Below are 19,560 nucleotides of genomic sequence, written 5' to 3'. Positions count from 1 at the left end.
CTAAAACCGCCTTCATGTTGATCCACGATTTGTCCTCACAGAAATTCTGATAGGTCTCATGCTCGTTTGGTTCTTGGTGTGCAATTTTAATGAGATACTCTCAATTATTTCAGCACTATTCTTATCTGGAAATATGAATAAGCATATATTAATCTTAGGAAAAATTATTTATCTTAGTGTCTATTTATTTCTGTCGTGTATATATATATATATATATATATATATATATATATATATTTTGGCAGCAAGTCATTATCGAGGCAACTCTAGTTAAATACAACAGAGTTTACTTTTTCTTTATTTTTCTGTCGATTTTCTCGATTTGCCGAGCAATTCTTTTAATTTTTCTTTTGTAGCTTAGTGATTTATGTCAGCCATTTGTCTCTCGTAATTTTGTTAAGATGGGTGACTTTTTTCTGTTGTCTTTATATAATATATTAAATTTATTTATTTTATTTTTGTCTTTCTTTATTTGTTTAATTTCATTTAGTTAGTTTGATTTAAGTTGTCCGTTATGGAGAGAAGGATAAGCAAGGGGTGTGGTAAAGTCTATATTTTGTTAATTTTTTTTTTTAATTTTTATTATAATTTTAAATTTTTATTACCATCAATTATATATATATATATATATATATATATATATATATATATATATATATATAACTACTTAATTTATTCACATAAAATTAATATACGAAAGTATAGATTTATGCGTAAACTTTAAGTATTTACTTCAAAAGTGCTCAATACGTAGGTAGAGCTAGTTAGTAATTTATAAAATATATATGGCGATTAAGCTACACTGAATATTCGGCATTTCATCCACACTAAGACTCCTCAGGCTTATGCATATAATTGGTTTTACTCTGATATCCTGCAAACTTACCTTGTAAACTGTAGCTCAATTTATTAGTATTTACAAAAACACAACTGCCCGGCAACATTAAAGATAAAGTTTAATTAATAACGAGAAAATAATACAGATTTAAACCAATTTAAAAATACTTGGAGCTAACTTTATCAAAAGCCAGTAACCTACAATTAATAACATTACGCATGAAATTAGTAACAAAATTGTAATAAAATTTATCTGGCATCCCGGAATTAAAATTAAAAATAAAATTAAAATAATTAAAAATAAAATTAAGAATAACATTAAAATTAAATTTGAAATTAAAATTAAAAATAAGATTAATATAAAACTAAAATTAAAAATAAAATTAAAATTAAAAATAAAATTAAAATAATTATTAAATTTCAAATTAAATTAAAATTTAAATTTTTCTCTTGAAACTGAACTGATTACTTCTTCGCACATCAAACTAACATAATGTGTTCGTTCTCGACTACTTTTAAGATTTTCTCCTTTTCGACAGCTTTATGGTTCATTTGTTTTTACCATCTGTTGATGATTCGATAAAGAATCGAAAACATGTGTTACACATATGCTGATAGTGTGATGCATTTACATATTTGAATTCTGATTTTAGCACAAAAAACGATCATTAGGGAAATTGAAAATGTAATAAAAAAAAATTATGTCACGTTTAACAATGTTTGCTTATGTATATATATGGCATAATCACGTTGGCACACTGTTTCTCATCAGATCATCGGTTAAGCAACGTTGATCCTGGCTCGTACCAGATGTGTGACCATTTGGGAATTCTAGGCGCTGTATGTGCTCTCTGCTTATCTTGGCATTGTTTCCAGTTGTCCTGAACCACCATTTGTCACTGGTATTAAACAACGTCGACTCAGGATATATCTGGCTAAAGATTGCACGTTTTTTGCCACAAAAATTCAATGCACAGGCGCCCTTACAGTGGGTATCCATAGTCTGTCAAGACTGAAAGAGCTAATACATATATATATATATATATATATATATGACATAATTGCGTTGATACACAGGTTCTCGTCAGATCACAAAAATTAAGCAACGTTGAGCCTGGTCAGTACCAGATGGGTGACCATTTAGGAATTCTAAGCGCTGTATGTGCTCTCCGCTTATCTCGGCATTTGTTTCCAGTCGTCTTGTACATACACTACACTTCTCTTTCCACTGGTATTTAACAATGTCGACTCAGGAGATGTGTGGTTGGAGATTGCGCATCTCCTGCCACAAAACTTTCACGCGCAGGCACTCCTTCGTGGGTGTCCATAGTCTGTTAAAGAATACATCTGCAGAATAAAAATCCAAAGAATCCTTACTGAGTTTATATTAAAATGTTCAATAATATACAGAACTGCTTAATAATGCCGGTGTAATGTTTAAAAATTCCCCTGTAAAAAATTTTTTTATCTATAAGAAAAAGACTATTTTAAAGATCGATTTTTTTTCACTTTTCGATACTTATCGTATGAATTTCTGTACAAAACATATCTAGGAACACTGCCAGAAATATAAATTACCTTTGTGCGAAATTTGCAAAAGATAAGTTCAGCTGTTTGGAAACTTATGAGGAAGGAACTTTTATATAATAGTAGAGATTATTCATATGCATATATAACATAATAATTTATATGCATATATATTATAACATAATAATTTATATGCATATATATTATAACATAATAATTTATATGCATATATATTATAACATAATTATTTATATGCATATATATTATAACATAATAATTTATATGCATATATATTATAACATAATAATTTATATGCATATATATTATAACATAATAATTTATATGCATATATATTATAACATAATAATTTATATGCATATATATTATAACATAATAATTTATATGCATATATATTATAACATAATTATTTATATGCGTATATATTATAACATAATTATTTATATGCATATATATTATAACATAATAATTTATATGCATATATATTATGACATAATAATTTATATGCATATATATTATGACATAATAATTTATATGCATATATGTTATAACATAATTATTTATATGCATATATATTATAACAAAATTATTTATATGCATATATGTTATAACATAATTACTTATATGCATATGTTATAACAAAATTATTTATATGCATATATGTTATAACAAAATTATTTATATGCATATATATTATAACAAAATTATTTATATTCACGTATATTATAACAAAATTATTTATATGCATATATGTTATAGCATAATTATTTATATGCATATATATTATAACATAATTATTTATATGCATATATATTATAACAAAATTATTTATATGCATATATTATAACAAAATTATTTATATGCATATATATTATAACATAATTATTCATATGCATATATGTTATAACATAATCATTTATATCCACGTATATTATAACAAAATAATTTATATGCATATATATTATAACATAATTATTTATATGCATATATATTATAACATAATTATTTATATGCATATATATTATTACATAATTATTTATATGCATATATATTATAACAAAATTATTTATATGCATATATAACAAAATTGTTTATATGCATATATATTATAACAAAATTATTTATATGCATATATAACAAAATTATTTATATGCATATATGTTATAACATAATTACTTATATGTATATATGTTATAACAAAATTATTTATATGCATATATATTATAACAAAATTATTTATATGCATATATATTATAACAATTATTTATATGCATATATATTATAACAATTATTTATATGCATATATATTATAACAATTATTTATATGTATATATATTATAACATAATTATTTATATGCATATATATTATAACATAATTATTTATATGCATATATATTATAACATAATTATTTATATGCATATATATTCTAACATAATTATTTATATGCATATATATTCTAACATAATTATTCATATGCATATATATTATAATAAAATTATTTATATGCATATATGTTATAACATAATTATTTATATGCATATATGTTATAACATAATTATTTATATGCATATATATTATAACATAATTATTTATATGCATATATATTATAATTATTCATATGCATATATATTATAACACAATTATTTATATGTATATATATTATAACATAATTAATTATATGCATATATATTATAACATAATTATTTATATGCATATATATTATAACATAATTATTTATATGCATATATACTATATATTATAACATAATGGTAGTTTAGTTAATCTTCTGGAAAAACGAACAACCAAACAGAACCTTTAACTATTAATGTACAAAAAGATTTCTAATATTATGTGAAAAAAAATGACTAAAAGGAAAGAAAAGTAAACGACTAAAGAGTACGGGAAAAGGGTAAAAGTAAGTGTTCCTATAAACATTTTTTATTTATCTTTTATTTTTATTAATAGAATATAATAGATATCTCTATGTCTATCTCTACTGAAATATAGAAGTCACTTTGTGAGTTCCTTCTGCATAGGTTCAGAAACGGCTGAGCCTATCTTTTGCAAATTTCACACAAAATTAATTTATATGTCTGGCAGGGTTCTGAGAATTTATTGTTATTCCCTTCCCCTCACTTATTAGTTGTTGCTTTTAAAGCTGTGAATTGACTAGCAGGAATTCCATGCCCTATTCCCTTAAGGGTCACGTGACCAAGCCTATAAAAACCCTCACACGTTGCGTTCTGACCTCTTTATCAACCCCAGCAAGACAGCAGCTAAACTTCAGTGACAAAAGCCCCCAATGACAGTCACAGGAAGCTATCGCTCCTTCTTCACCGTTATCACATTGAACAGTGACTGCTTCTCGCCACAGCCTCTGATGGTTGCAAGAAGACAGTCTCCGTCCATCCTCCAATACTCTCTTACATTGCGACTAAGACCTAGAAGCAGAATATATTTATGTTCACACCACGAAAGGAGCATGAATTCAGGGACGCACACCTGCACTTGTGATTCGAACTCTTCATTCACATAAGTTCATAAGAAGCACATTTTTGCAAACTTAAGAATTTTCCTCGTTTCTGAACATTTCATCTTTTTTTGCCCCATTTGTCGGATTTGGACTTTAGAATTCACACTTGTCAGTTCGTCTGTTCATTCGTTGATTCCAAAAATTCTCAATGGTTACTCATTATATTTTTCTGAAATTTTGCATGAAGTTGTAACTAGGCAAGGGAGGAAATGTAACATTCTCGTATTTTTTATTACAAAAAAAAAATGCTTGCGACCCCAGGGGATCAAAAGGGATCAAAATGGACAAAAATAGCACTTTGCAGTGCATAAAATATTTTCTGAAAATTATACAAAAACAAGACCATGTGGGCATACATCTAGGAACGTAATATTTGACCCTGAGAAAATTCTGATTGCATCCCCAGGGGGTCAAAAGAGGTTAAAACGGACAAAAATAGCATTTTTTGGGACATAGAATCTTTTCCGACCATTAAATTTTGCTGAAAATTATCCAAAAGGGAGACCACATGATATACATCTTAAAACGTAATATTTGACCTTGGGAAAATTCTGATTGCGTCTTCAGGGGGTCAAAATGGGCAAAAATAGCAGTTTTCGGTGTATAGAATATTTTTCAAGACACAAAGTCGGTATTAATGTGGGAAAAATCTAGCTCCCCATAAGGAGGCACTCTGGATAGGAACAAAAATAAAAAAAATTGCCTCAGTCTAGAAGGATGTTCTTCTACATTGAATTTGAACATAAATTGTTTTTTTTTGTTGTTTTTTTTGGCACTTATGCATTATACGGACGATGCCGTTGTAAAGGGCGATTGCTCCAATTTCTTCTAGGAATAGTTACAAAACACCCGTCTCCCATGTTAAATAATAGGTTTCTAAATAATAACTTTAAAAAAGAGCATCACGCTTAAACTTTACATTTACCAAAAAACGTCATTGAATTGTTTTCTCGTCTAAATTTAATAAAACATAATTTCTTCTTGGTCAAATAACACACAAAATAAATTTTAAAAAATAACACCAAAATACTTGAAAACCAAAAGTTATTGTATAAAAATGAATCAAAATATAATTGTAAAAACATTTATTAAAAAAATACATCTTTTAAATTAAAGCAACATTACTTGGCGTTTTGGCTAGGAGCAAAGTGTAGTATCTGTTCTAATACTACATATCTTCTTTTCTGTCCTCATTCAGTGGAGGAGAAATCCTTCTAAACTGAGGCAATTTTTATTTTTGTTCCTTTCCCCACATTAAAAACCGACCTGGTGTCTAATTCTGCCCTCGTGGATTTTTTTTCAAACAATGTAACGGAAATCAATCGTAAGACAATATAATTTAATGAAAATTAAAGCAACATTGGATTTTTTTTCCAAATAATTTTAAAAATATTTTGGAATTGAAACGCTATTAGATTTTTTTTTCAAACAATTTAATAGAAAAAAAAAATCTGAAAAAAAATCTTTATAATATACGTACTTGTCACTGCATGAAGATGTCATATTCCAAAAATCACGTAAATCGATCAAGTAGTTTTTTTTATTTAAGAAAATCAAATATCATCGGACGTTTTATCGAAGCTTTGCCATACGCCATCTTGTTTGAGATATAACGCCACTAATGACACCTGGCGGAAATATGGGTCAACAAGGGCAGTACATGCAGACCATCAAATATTTTATCAATCAAGTACTGAATAAACATGTTACATTGAATAAAAACACTAAAAAAGTATCCAGTTAAGTAGAAAAGTAACTTATCTTGCCTTTGATAACATTTACTTGTTATATATTTGTTTTTTGACAACTTTTTAGAATCTGTGTACAGTAACATAAACCCAAAAAGGGTTTTCTACATTTAAGAAAAAAAACTAAAAATAGTCGATAGTCTGCCCTCCACATTCTCTTTATTAAAAGACACATTCTCTTTATTAAAACAAGTCAATTTATTTATTTATTATCACTAAAAATCATAAAATTTGTTTTTTCTTCAAAAAAAAAAAAGTACTTTGCTTATTAAAGTCTGTTTTCAGACGAACAAAAAAAATAGTGTTTTACACATTCTCTTTATTAAAAGAAGTCTATTTATTTATTATCCCTAAAAAGAGAGTAAAATTTGATTTTCTTCAAAAAAAAAAAGAAAAAAAAGTACTTGATTGATAAAATATTCGATGGTCTGCATGTACTGCCCTTGTTGACCCATATTTCCGCCAGGGGTCGTTACTGGCATTATCTCTCAAACAAGATGGCGTGTGGCAAAGCTTCGATAAAACGTCCGATAATATTTGATTTTCTTAAATAAAAGAAAAAACTACTTGATCGATTTACGTGATTTTTGGAATATGACATCTTCATACATAAAATAAAATATCATGTTTAAGCGTATTTACCACTGAGCAACGCCGAGCGTCCAGCTAGTTATAATATAAAGTAATATTTTTTAGTATCTAATGATACTAGTTATGTTTACCTACAAAAAATATAACAAAAAAACAAGTTCTCGTTAGTCTATGAAAAATGAATGTTAACGGTTTTTTGGGAAAACATCTTGACTTTTGTTATCAAAAGAAGGCTTGTTTAAAAATGGACAGAATGTACGAATTAAAACGTTTTTTAGTTGTACCGAAATGTTTATTCGGTGAACTTCAACTCATCGAGGCATTGTAAAACGTGACTGAATTCGACAAAGGATTTTTATTAATTCTGAACATATACTGAATAAATTATTATTGTATTATATTTTGACGTTCCTATAATGTATATAAATATTGCTCGGACTTTTGTGTAAATTTAAAGGAATATATATATCGAAAAAATCGAAATCTGATGCCTCCATTTAGTCTCGAAAGACAAAGGATACCCCCTGTAGGGGCAGCTGTACATGTAATTGTGAGGCAAGGGTTGCGCAATCACCAACCACACCTCTCCTAAATCGGCACTGTTTGAGTCCAGTGGCAAGAAGAAAACCAGAACGACTGAAAACAATGCCGAGATAAGCAGAGAGCATATACAGCACCTGAAAGTCCCAAATGGTCACCCATTTAGTACTGACCAGGTTCAACGTTGCTTAACTTCGGTGATCCAGCAGGAACCGATGTGACAACGTGATTATGCCGTATATTCATATCTCTGACCACATTCTGGATGCCATAATTCACAAACCAGTGTGTCAACATGATTATGCTATATATATATATATATATATATATATATATATATATATATATAAGTGAACGTGTCTGTGTCTCTACCAACTTTTCTCTATGGTAGTTAAGGAAGCCTATTATATAGAAAGGCATTACCGTACATATTCACACTTTTAATATATGCATATGCACATAAAGTTATGAACAATACATAGGTCCCGAGCAAAGCCGGGCGAAACTGCTAGTATATATACACACTAAAAATCTTGCGTTCTGATGATGATGAAGTCGCTGAGCACGTTTTGGATATTGCTTAGGTTTTTAAAGCATTTCTTACACAGAAAGTTGTCAAGATGCTTGAAAAAGTGGTAGTCGATAGGTGAAAGGTCTAGAAAGTATGGTGGATGAGGTAGAATTTCATAGCCCAATTCGTTCAACTTCTACAGGGTCGGTTTATATATATATATATATATATATATATATATATATATATATATATATATATATATATGTTTCATGTGTGAGGATGCCCACGGATAAAATATAACATAAAACCAGTCATTGTGTTTACTCGGCAACCATCTTTATTTAATACTCTTCTTACACCGGTCTCCTCCAAGGGGCGTTACTCCAAACGGTGTAACACCTGTTGCTGTTCATGCAACATCTTCCCTTTTCTCAAAGAAAGGAGAAAACAAACGACAAAAAAAAAACGTCTAAACGGAATTAAAATAAAATATATACAAAAAAGTGACCTAGGCATTCATTGGGCAGACTACCCTCCGGCCTAACAGGGATTATTCTGCCCTTCCCTACTTTATTTTGCGTAGTCCCTGAATCTCACAGGATCTCTCAGTACTCTTCCCGACCCTGTTGTCCGTAGGCTTGCTTTTGTTTGTTCGGGGCTTCATATCATTGGGAGTGGTGTCGGGTTAACTCCCTCTTCCAATTCACCTTCATACCCAGGTTGGCCTGTGTCATCTCTCTCTTCTATGCCGTTACCTTCATTCCTGACTATTTCGCTCTGCACTCTGCATAGCTGGTGAATCAACGATGTAAGTGGAGGTGCTTCTGCAGTTTTTTTCAAGTCAACTCTATTCCGTCGATATAGTTCCCCATTCACTTTTACATTGTATGACCGCTCATCCAGTCTCTCCAATACAATTGCCTTCTTCAACTCTCTCTGACCCTTTATGTGGGGTTTCATCCGTACTACATCTCCAGGGTGTAACGGTTGAAGTGGTTTCACTTCGTGGTTAAAAAACTGTTCTTGTCTCCTGCTGTCTTGTTTGACACATTTTGTGAGGTTTTTGGCCAATTCTGGTCTGAGTAACTCCTCTCTAGTTGGGAGAAGCGTTTTTGTTCTCCTTGACATCAGCTTCTGAGCTGGTGATAAGAGACCCTTAGATGGTGTATTCCTATGATCCAACATTGCTAGGTATGGATCAGCCTTATCCTCCATCGCTTTTCGGAAAAGGTTCTTTGCCATTTTTACTGCAGATTCCACTTTCCCATTCGCCTTGCTATTGTATGGACTGACAGGTGTATGTATAAAACACCACTTTTTAGCAAAGGTGGAAAATTCCTGGCTGCTAAACTGAGGCCCATTATCAGTTACCACCTGATCTGGTATTCCATGTCATGCAAAATGATGTTTCAGTTTGGTTACTACTGTCTTAGCTTCTGTATTTTGAAGATGATCAATTTCCCAGAAGTTGCTCATGTAATCCACAGTACAAAGATAGTCTCTATCTGTAAACTTAAACAGGTCCACTCCCACTTTCGCCCAGGGTCTGTCAGGAACTTCATGAGCCATTAATGGTTCGGCTGGATTGGCTACTTCGTATTTTCTGTATGTGAGGCATTTTGAAACATAGTCTCTGATCTCACTGTTCATGTTTGGCCAATACAAACATTCTCTTGCCCTTCTGCAACATCCTTCTATTCCTAGGTGTGTAGAATCCAGCTTCTCCTTCAGTATAGCCCGCTGGGTAATTGGAACCACTACACGATTACCCCTGAAAATTAACCCATCTTGTACAGTCATTTCATTTCATATACCAAAAAACGGTCTCACCTCTGGGTCAAGATGTATTTTTTCATCTGGCCATCCTTCCACAATTACTTGCTGCAACTGCTGCATGCTTCGGTCTTCTTTTGTGGCTGAGCGCAGTTCAAGCAGCCTCCTCTCTGTTAGAGGAATTTATTCAGCTTCCTTGACATCATCTTCATTGTCCATATCTTCGCTGTTCACTCCGTGGATATATGCTCTTGATAGCGTGTCTGCAAGGAACATCTTCCTACTTGGATGGTACAGAACGGTAGCATCGTAAGCCTGTAATCGCATCAGCATGTTTTGCAGTCGTTTGGGGCATTTTCCCAACTCTTTTTTCATGATAGCTTCTAATGGCCTATGATCGGTCAGTACCGTTATCTGTCGACCAAACGTATATTGATGAAACCGTTCGGTAGCATAGACTACTGCTAACAGTTCTTTTTCAATTTGCGCATATCGGGTTTCTATGTCAGTCAAGGCACGGCTGATATAGGCTAGAGGTTGACCTTCCTGCAGTAGTACATACCCTTCTCACTTGCATCACATTGAATGACCAAAGGTTTGTTGGGTTCATAGTATCTCAATACTGGTGCCTCACTCACTAACCTTTTAATTTTTTCAAAAGCTCTTTCATGAATTTGGGACCACGTCCATGGCACATCTGCCTTCACTAAATTCCGAATTGGGGCCATCACATCGGAAATATGTGGCAGAAACTTTGCCAAGTAGTTCACAAATCCAGCCAATCTTTGCACGCCTTTAACATCTGTTGGGCATGGCATCTCTTTTATAGCTTTTACCTTCCCAGGATCAGTAAGTAACCCATCACTGGTTATCGTGTGACCTAGGAAAGATATAGATATTTGTCATAGGTTCAGTTTTCCAGCATTCAATCGAATCCCACGATTACGGCATCTCTGCAACAGTTTTCTCAGTTTTTTGTCATGATCAGCTGTTGCTTCCTCCATTGTTTTACCTTTCCCAATCACCAGAAGATCATCTGCTTTGTTGATCACACCCTCTAAATCCCATACATTGTTAAAGAGGGCCTTTTGAAATATCTCTGGAGCTGGAGTAATCCCAAATGGTAAAACCTTCCACCGAAACCGACCAAATGGCGTGGTAAATGTAGTCAAACAACTGCTGACTTCATCCAATTTCAAATGCCAAAATCCATTTCGTAAATCCAGGGTGGAAAATACTTTGCTGTCAGCCAGTTCTGGCAGCAAATCATCCAATGTAGGTAGTTGGAAATGTTCCCTTTTCAAAGCCTTATTTAGTGGTCTTGGGTCTATGCAAATCCTTAGATTTCCATTTTTCTTCATCACCAATGCCAATGCACTTACCCATGCAGTTGGCTGACTTACTGATTCAATAACTTTCTTTTTAACCAGTTTCTCCAATTCAACTTTTAATTTGTCTTTCAGTGCGACTGGCACTCTTCGTGCTGCAGCTACATTTGGTGTTACTGCTGTATCCACCTCCAAATGTACCGCTCCAGGTAACTGACCCAATTCCTCCTTAAATACATCTCTGAACTCGTTTATAATGCTGTCAGATTTCTGGCTGCTGGATTCATCCACTTGGGAAATTTTGGCTATCATTTTGAACGGACTGGTTGATTGTGATGAGTGCCATCTTCTGAATTGCATTTGCTCCCAGTAAAGGATGGAAACGCTCTTTTACAATAACAAACTTAACTGCATATTTTTGTCCAGTTTTGGGGTTTATCATCTTGACTCGACACTCTCCCAATGGCTTCATTTCTGTTCCATTCCACATGACCAGTGTCTTATTTGAAGGCTCCAGTGTTTTCCCCATTACATGCTTCTCATTCAGTATGTTTACTGATGCTCCACTGTCAAGCTGAAAAATAATTGGCTTTCCTTTCACCATCATTTCCGCCTTTATCACCTCATGATTCACAGCGTTAACTTTTTCTTTTATTGTTACACTGTCTACCTGCCCATAGTCTGAAGAACTACTACTGTCATCTTGATCCTCGTATTGTTGCGTTTTGACAGTCTGCAACTTCTTTTTCCTTGCTAGTCTGCGTTTCACAGAAAAATGATTTTTTCCATTACAGTTGTAGCATGTCTTGCCAAATGCAGGACATACTTCCTTGTTCGGTCCATGCTGCAGTGTACACGCTCTGCATTCTCTCAGTTTTTCCCCCCTCGCTTTTTCTTGTGTCTGAACTCCACTCGGTTCACTCTCTCAGGCCTTAGGATACTAGCTTGTAACGTAGCATTTTCAGATAGCTTACAAATGTCTATACATCTTTGTAAATCCAGCTGTCTTATCTTAAGTAACTCAGCTTGTGTCTGAGGGTTACGTATTCCCAGCACTACTTGATCTCTGAGTACTGAGGAAACGCAATTGTCACAAAAATTGCACGTTTTTACTAACGTCCAAAGTGCCGTAATAAAAAATTCCACGATCTCTGTTTCTCCTTGCTTTCTCGTGTGAAAAACATAACGCTCGTAAGTTTCATTTGTTTCCCCTATAGGATATTTATCAAACGCCTGAATAATTTCCGTAGGCGTTCTTTCATCTTCGGGCGTTGAAAAGTGAAACCCGTAGTACACTTTCAAAGCATCATCCCCTAACGTATAAAGCAAAAGTGCAGTTTGATATTGTATCGACTGGGTTGTCAGATACGTAATAATAGCATAATTATGCCATTTCAACTTAAATAGCTTCCAATTCTCTGTCAAATTCTGCTCCATACAAAGGGGTGGTGGTGGTCTTATTCCAGCTACCAGTCTGTTTATTGCACTTATGTCTCCTTCCGACATTTTTTTTTTCCTCACCACCTCGTGACGTCGTAATTTTCACATTGAAAAATTAAACATTACTTATCTGTTTTTTTTTTTCTTTTTCTGCTACCTTTCCACCGTTTTGTTTTTTCTTCTCTTTATTGTACATCCCACCGCCATCACCATGTTTCATGTGAGAGGATGCCCACGGATAAAATATAACATAAAACCAGTCGTTGTGTTTACTCGGCAACCATCTTTATTTAATACTCTTCTTACACCGGTCTCCTCCAAGGGGCATTACTCCAAACCGTGTAACACCTGTTGCTGTTCATGCAACAATATATATATATACTAGCAGGGAAACCCGACGTTGTCCAGGACTGAATGAGGATCAACAAATGTTCCACCTTCTTATACTTTGTCATCGAAATCGGTAAAATCTTTTTAATCAAATCGATTGATTGCCTGTTCTATTTAGAGAGGAAGCTTCACATGAATTAATCCACAATACATTATGATTTACATTGCACTGTAGAGAATCTGTTGATTTTATAAAATTATCTGTAAATAATGGCATGACTTAAAGTTAAAATGCAAAAATCAAGTATCATGGTTCAATTGTGCTCTGAACAGAAACATTCATTCCAGAAGCGCACTTGTCTTATCAAAGAAAAAACTGTTGCTTTTATGAAACTACTTTTACATAATCACTTGAATTGAAGTTAAACATATATGTATGGTTCAATTGTGTATTCATTTGAACGCACCCCTGTCTTATAAAAGAATGTACTATTGATTTTATATTGTCTTTCTGCTTGTGCGGTGATAAAACTTCTCAAATGCACTCGTTATGTTAGGTTGTATAAAAGTGTTAACTTCAGTTAAAATCGAACTTCCTTTTTCAATCAGTTTTTTTTTTCGACTATCGATTTTTTTATACTTATCAGACGCATTCCAATACAAAACCTACATAAGAATACTCCCAGACACATCAAGTACCTTTGTGTGAAATTTAAAACAATCGGCCCAGTCGTTTCATAGTTAATAGGAAACAAACTCGCACACACACAAAGTTCCTTTTAGATAGATAGATAGATAGATAGATAGATAGATGATTTTAATAAATCATGTTTTATTGTCTTGTTGGCAGGCCGTTTGTACAAAATGTGGTGTGGACACATATAACAGCCAGAAGACACCCCTTTGGCTGTGTAAACTCTGCAGTGAAAGTCGGGAGGTAAGACAAAAAAGAACACATTTTTTTTTTATTCATTTTCATTTGTTATATTTTGAACTTTTATATCTTACATCACTCTTGATGGTATGGAACTACATCCGATGGTGATGCCTTAGATGGTGAGTTTTATAGAATGTAGTATAATCACTTATTTTTATTTATTTTTTACTTTTTTTCACTGCTCTTAAACACAATATTTATATATATTATATATATATATATATATATATATATTAGGTTGACAAGAAATTTCTTGTGGTTTTTAAATTTTAAATTCAGATGAACGTCTCGGCTCAAACAAAAATTTATTGATTGAAATAAGCACCATCAAAATCAACATAGTTTTGCCAACACAAAGCAAGTGTATTTATGCCAGTAACAATCTTGTAAAAATCTTGCGTTCTGGTGGCGATGAAGTCGCTGAAGGCGTTTTTGATATTGCTTAGGTTTTTGAAGCAATTCTCATGCAGAAAGTTGTTGAGATGCTTGGAAAAGTGATCGTCAACATTTGAAAGACTTGAAGGGTATGGCAGATGAAGTAGAATTTTGTAGTCCAATTCAGTCAGTTTAGCAGCGCGCGGTTAGGCATTGTCTTGGAAGAGAATTGGGTCTTTTCTGTTGACTAATGCTGGGTGTTGTTGTCGAAGTTTCTGATGCATTTCATTCATTTGTTGACAGTAATTCCCCACCGTAATGATTTCGCCTGCATTCAAAAATCTGTAATGAATGAGACCAGTTGCAGACCACCAAACAGCCAGCATGGCCTTCTTTTGGTGCAACTCTGGCTTCGGGAAGTGTTGTGAAGCATCGTTGGCGTTCAACTACTGAGTTGAGTGTTGTTGGCTGTTGTAAAGAACCCACTTTTCATCGCAAGTCAAAACCCGGTCAAGAAAAAGAAGGGAAAATGACACGTCATAACAGCGTTTCTTTTGGTTGTCTTAACGACAATGTGAGGACCCATTTATTAAATTGTTTTGTCTTTCCAATCTATCTCATGTGATTGGATATTGTCTAATTCAGAAGAAAGTTCTCAAACAGTTTTGCATGGACTGGCTTTGATTAAGGCTCTTAATTAATCGTTGTCAAAATCCGATAGCCAACCACTACACTCATCATCTTCAAGACTCTCGTCACCACCACGAAATATTTTAAACCACCATTGTGCTGTGCATTCAGTAGTGGTTCTTGGGCTAAACACTTCGGTGATACCGCGAGTTATTTCACCAGCATTTTTGGCCTAACTTGAATTGAAATCAAAAAATTGTGCAAATTTGCTCATCATTGCCTAACTTCAGTAATCTAGTGAGAACGGTGTGTCAACATGATTTTTCCATATTAATTATATATATATACATATATACAGGGTGGCCCATTAGTCACTTTTACATTTTAAAAATTCAATAACTGTTTTTTCTATTAATATATTTTATTTCTCTTTTCAGAATTATAAGATAGAATCTTGGGAAATTTTTTCATGAATAAGTTTACAACAGAACAACGTGTGAGGATAATTGAATTTCACTTTGAAAATGGACGGTCACTTGTTGCAATGCAAAGATCTTATATGTGCCATTTCAATGTTCAATATCCTCTTAAAAGATATGCTATTGAATTTGTTCACCCTCAGTTAGTAAACATGCCAAGGTATTAGTGGCAAACAAAATGGAGCAACTGCACATACAGCTAGAGCAACAATGCAGTTGTTAACTGTGTGTTTCAGGATCGAAAAATCTCTTGAAATTTCGATTTTGAATGGCCTCCACGTTCATCTAATTTGACAGAACTAGACTTTTGCCTTTGGGGATATCTTAAAGACAAAGTGTATGCAAATAAGCCTCGAAGCATCCAAGAACTTAAGGCAAACATACGCAGGAAATTCTTTCCCTACAACTTCCGATGTTAAGAACTGTCATAAAGAATAGCTTAGAAAGAGCTCGACTTTGCAAAGCCGAGAATGGAGGCTACTTAAGAGATATTATCTTTCGTAACAAGTCAGAACAAATTTCCGCACTATAAACTGTGTAATAAAAAAATAATTAATTAAATACACTCATTTAATAAAGACTTTTCATATCTATCTGCATAAGTATAAGAAAAAATTATTTGATTTTCAAACTGTAAAGTGACCTATGGGCCACCCTATATATATATATATATATATATATATATATATATATATATATTTGAAAATTTTCCGGGGCGGGTACCGAATTTTATAACGGCTAAATACAGACCAAAAAGCATAATGAATTTAAAAAATGAAAATAAAGGTTAGCTAACCAGGTTTCATTCCTCACTTATCAAAGCTAAATCGAGGAAAATACGATTTAAAACAAACAAAAAAAATTCATGAATATGGCGGGGGTAGGGAGAAAAAAAAACAGAAATAAACGGGGAAAAAAATTACATAGAGACTAAATTAAGTCCAAGAAGATTTTCTTTTTGCTTGCAAAGAGGTCTCAATACTGGAGCGGTAGAAGGATCCCACCATTTTTCCCGTGACCTTGACTATAGATTTGATATACGTGTTCCATTTCAGATCGGTAGTAAAGGTCAAGGCCAGAAGCTTGTCAAGACATGAAGCCTTCCAAGATGAGAGCCGTTCATTTCAATTGATGCCAGATAGGGATCAGAACGTTGATGATGTAAAGATAAAAGTTTAGTTTTAGATGCATTAACAGTAACCAGCCACCTCTTTCCCCATTGTACCACGTGCTCAAGTTCAGAGGAGAGGGAATCAGAGAACTTGGTCATTTACAGTCTTTGATGTGCTACCACAGATGGTAGTATCGTCAGCATAAACTTCTATGAATGATGTAAGGATGTGATTTGGAAGATCATTAATGTAGATGAGGAAGAGAGTTGGGCCCAGGCTGAACCCCTGAGGGATTCCAGCATTAATATTTAGAGCTCCTAATTTCTGCCCATCAACCACTACTCTTATGAACCTATCAGAGAGAAATGATTTAATAATTGAGAACTGGTGCTACCAGATCAGGCTGCCCTGTGGCTTCCTGAGACGAAATGCACCTACATTGACGTTTTTTTGTTTTCTGATCTTTTTTGTAAAACTTAATTATGTTCTGCAAAACCAAAAACAAAAACAACAGCCTATCTCCCTCCCCTTTTTATTTTATTTTTTCCTACCTTACTCCAGGTCCTGGATATGACCTTAAACTACATCCGATGGTGAGGTCCGGCTTACAGGATTGGGGAGTGTGGAGCCACCTCTTAATTGCCATTGCTCCCAGGTCCACCCTGACCCGGAGTGGTAGTACCTGTTAGGGTCTCAACTATGGGTTAAATAGAAACAGATTTTAAAAAGGAAAAGAAACAACAAAAAAGAAAGAAAAAGAAAACAAATATATTCTATTAAATTATTTATTTATTTATTTATTTTTTGCCCTGTCGGTAGGGCATGAGAACAAACCGACTGCCCCCCTGCAGAGGGTAAAAATCCCTCAATGGGGCAACCAGTTAGCCGTGGGTTGCTACCCGTAAAGTCTTAGGACGTGATCCTGGTGATTGAGCGAACCTAAACCAGGATACATAGAAGTTTAGGCACCGCAACACATTACTTTGGCCCTTACTTCGATTAGACGGGCGGTCGGAGAGGCCCGATCCGACCAATCGGCCAGTCACGCCAAGCCCCACCATATATTGCTCATTCCAAAAACTCACTACTAACACAACACATCCCCCCTCTCCCACAAATAACCCTACTCCCTAATATATGATGGAAAGCGGTGGCTGAGGGTCAATCGATTAGGTGTGAATATCAATGACGAGGCTGTAAACCCCTCAGGATTGCTACAGATCCCATAGCAATATCAAGAGAGAACAGATAATCACTATGATACCACCAAAGTCGGTTATATCATCATTGTATCCCTGTGGAGGCTGGGCGAATGGGTTTCCCCCCAGGCTCTTCCCAAATAGGACTCCGAGGTGGGTTGGAACAAAGATGAGGAAAAAAGAAAACAAAATATATGGCTTATTCCTCCCAAAAACCACCCAACCACCCAAAGAGAACCCACTCTGATGTCTCTGACATCAGTAGCTCTGAGGAAGAGACGATAAAACCAAGGAAGTCAACATTCGTAGTAATAGAATCAATGGAGGAAACTCCTTTGAGCAAACTATCACCTTTTAAAATTGAAAAAAATCTTAAAACTCTAAAACCAAAGTCTATTAAAAAATAATTTAACGGCAGCCTACTAATAGAAACCCATAACGAAGAACAAACTAAAGAAATATTGAAACTAAAATTATTTGAAAACATCAAAGTCAAATGCTACAGACATCCAACCCTAAATACCTGCAAAGGAGTAGTGAAAAGCCACGAACGTGCACTTTGTCGCTTGGAGGAAATCAAGACAAACTTACAGAAACAGAATGTGTTAGATGTTCGTAGAGTTCAAATCAAAAAAAAAAAAACAGTGAGAAAATCGATACCAATACATATATGCTAACTTTTGATTCCCTCACCATACCCAAAGAAGTGAAAGTTGGATATATGAAAATAAATGTAGAAATTTATATTCCAAACCCCCTCCAATGCTTCAAGTGCCAGAGGTTTGGACACCATCAAGATCGGTGCACACGATTACCAGTGTGTGGAAGATGTGGAGAAAGCAGCCCACACATTGACTGTAGAAAAGATTTCAAGTGTAACAACTGCCTTGGAAATCATGGCGCTGGCTCTAGATATTGTGAAATATGGAAAAGAGAAAAAGAAGTGACCAAACTAAAACATATAAAGAATATATCCTACCCAGAGGCCAGGAAAATCATTGAAACTAAAACATATGCAGATGCAACTAAAAAAACTACTCCAACCAACAATCAAAATGGTCATATACATGTAACGGATACAACTGACAAGAAAATTGATGTTCTAAGCAAACTAATAAAGGAAATGAAAGAACTATTAGAAGAAATGAGGAAAATGAATAGTGCAATGTCTGCAACCAATCCAAGGATAATATTAAGTAAAGACACTACTGAACCACAAAAAGAAACAAAACCACAAACCATTTCTACAAAAACAACCGAACAACCATCAAACACATCACAAGCCAGAAAAGAATCAAAAATCCCCCCAGACAAAAAAAAAAAAAAAAAAAAAAAAAACAGGAAAAGAAAGATCCCGATCTATATCTCGAACAGGGACTCCGACAGAAAATAGATGATTTGAGGGATTGGAGAAAATATTACAATGGAATATCAGAGGGATAAAAGCAAACCAAAATGAACTCACATTATTAATAACTAATATGAGCCCAGCACTTGTCTGTCTACAGGAGACCTTTCTGAAAGAAAATAATACCATCAACATAAAACACTACACATCTTACAACTACATAAATAAAGATACAGACAGAGCTTCTGGAGGCACATCAATACTCGTGAAGAATGAAGTCCCTCAAAGACAAATATAAAC

General features: G+C 33.7%; 1 protein-coding gene across 4 annotated transcripts in view; it reads left to right on the top strand.

The window, feature by feature from the left end:
• The window catches only part of LOC145290933 (rabphilin-3A-like), a 1,108,728-nt gene that overhangs the window by 899,425 nt on the left and 189,743 nt on the right, over positions 1-19,560 (top strand). For all 4 annotated transcript variants that reach the window (XM_080136654.1, XM_080136564.1, XM_080136609.1 and 1 more), the window contains one exon: positions 14,031-14,117. In XM_080136654.1, coding sequence (XP_079992780.1) covers positions 14,031-14,117 — 87 coding nt within the window. The remainder of the gene's footprint in view (positions 1-14,030; positions 14,118-19,560) is intronic.

Source organism: Euprymna scolopes, chromosome 1 (assembly GCF_053919585.1).
Source record: "Euprymna scolopes isolate OS-2025 chromosome 1, ASM5391958v1, whole genome shotgun sequence".
Classification (NCBI taxonomy): Eukaryota; Metazoa; Mollusca; class Cephalopoda; order Sepiida; family Sepiolidae; genus Euprymna; species Euprymna scolopes.
Note: the sequence above shows the minus strand (reverse complement) of the source record. Positions and strands in the feature narration are given on the sequence as shown.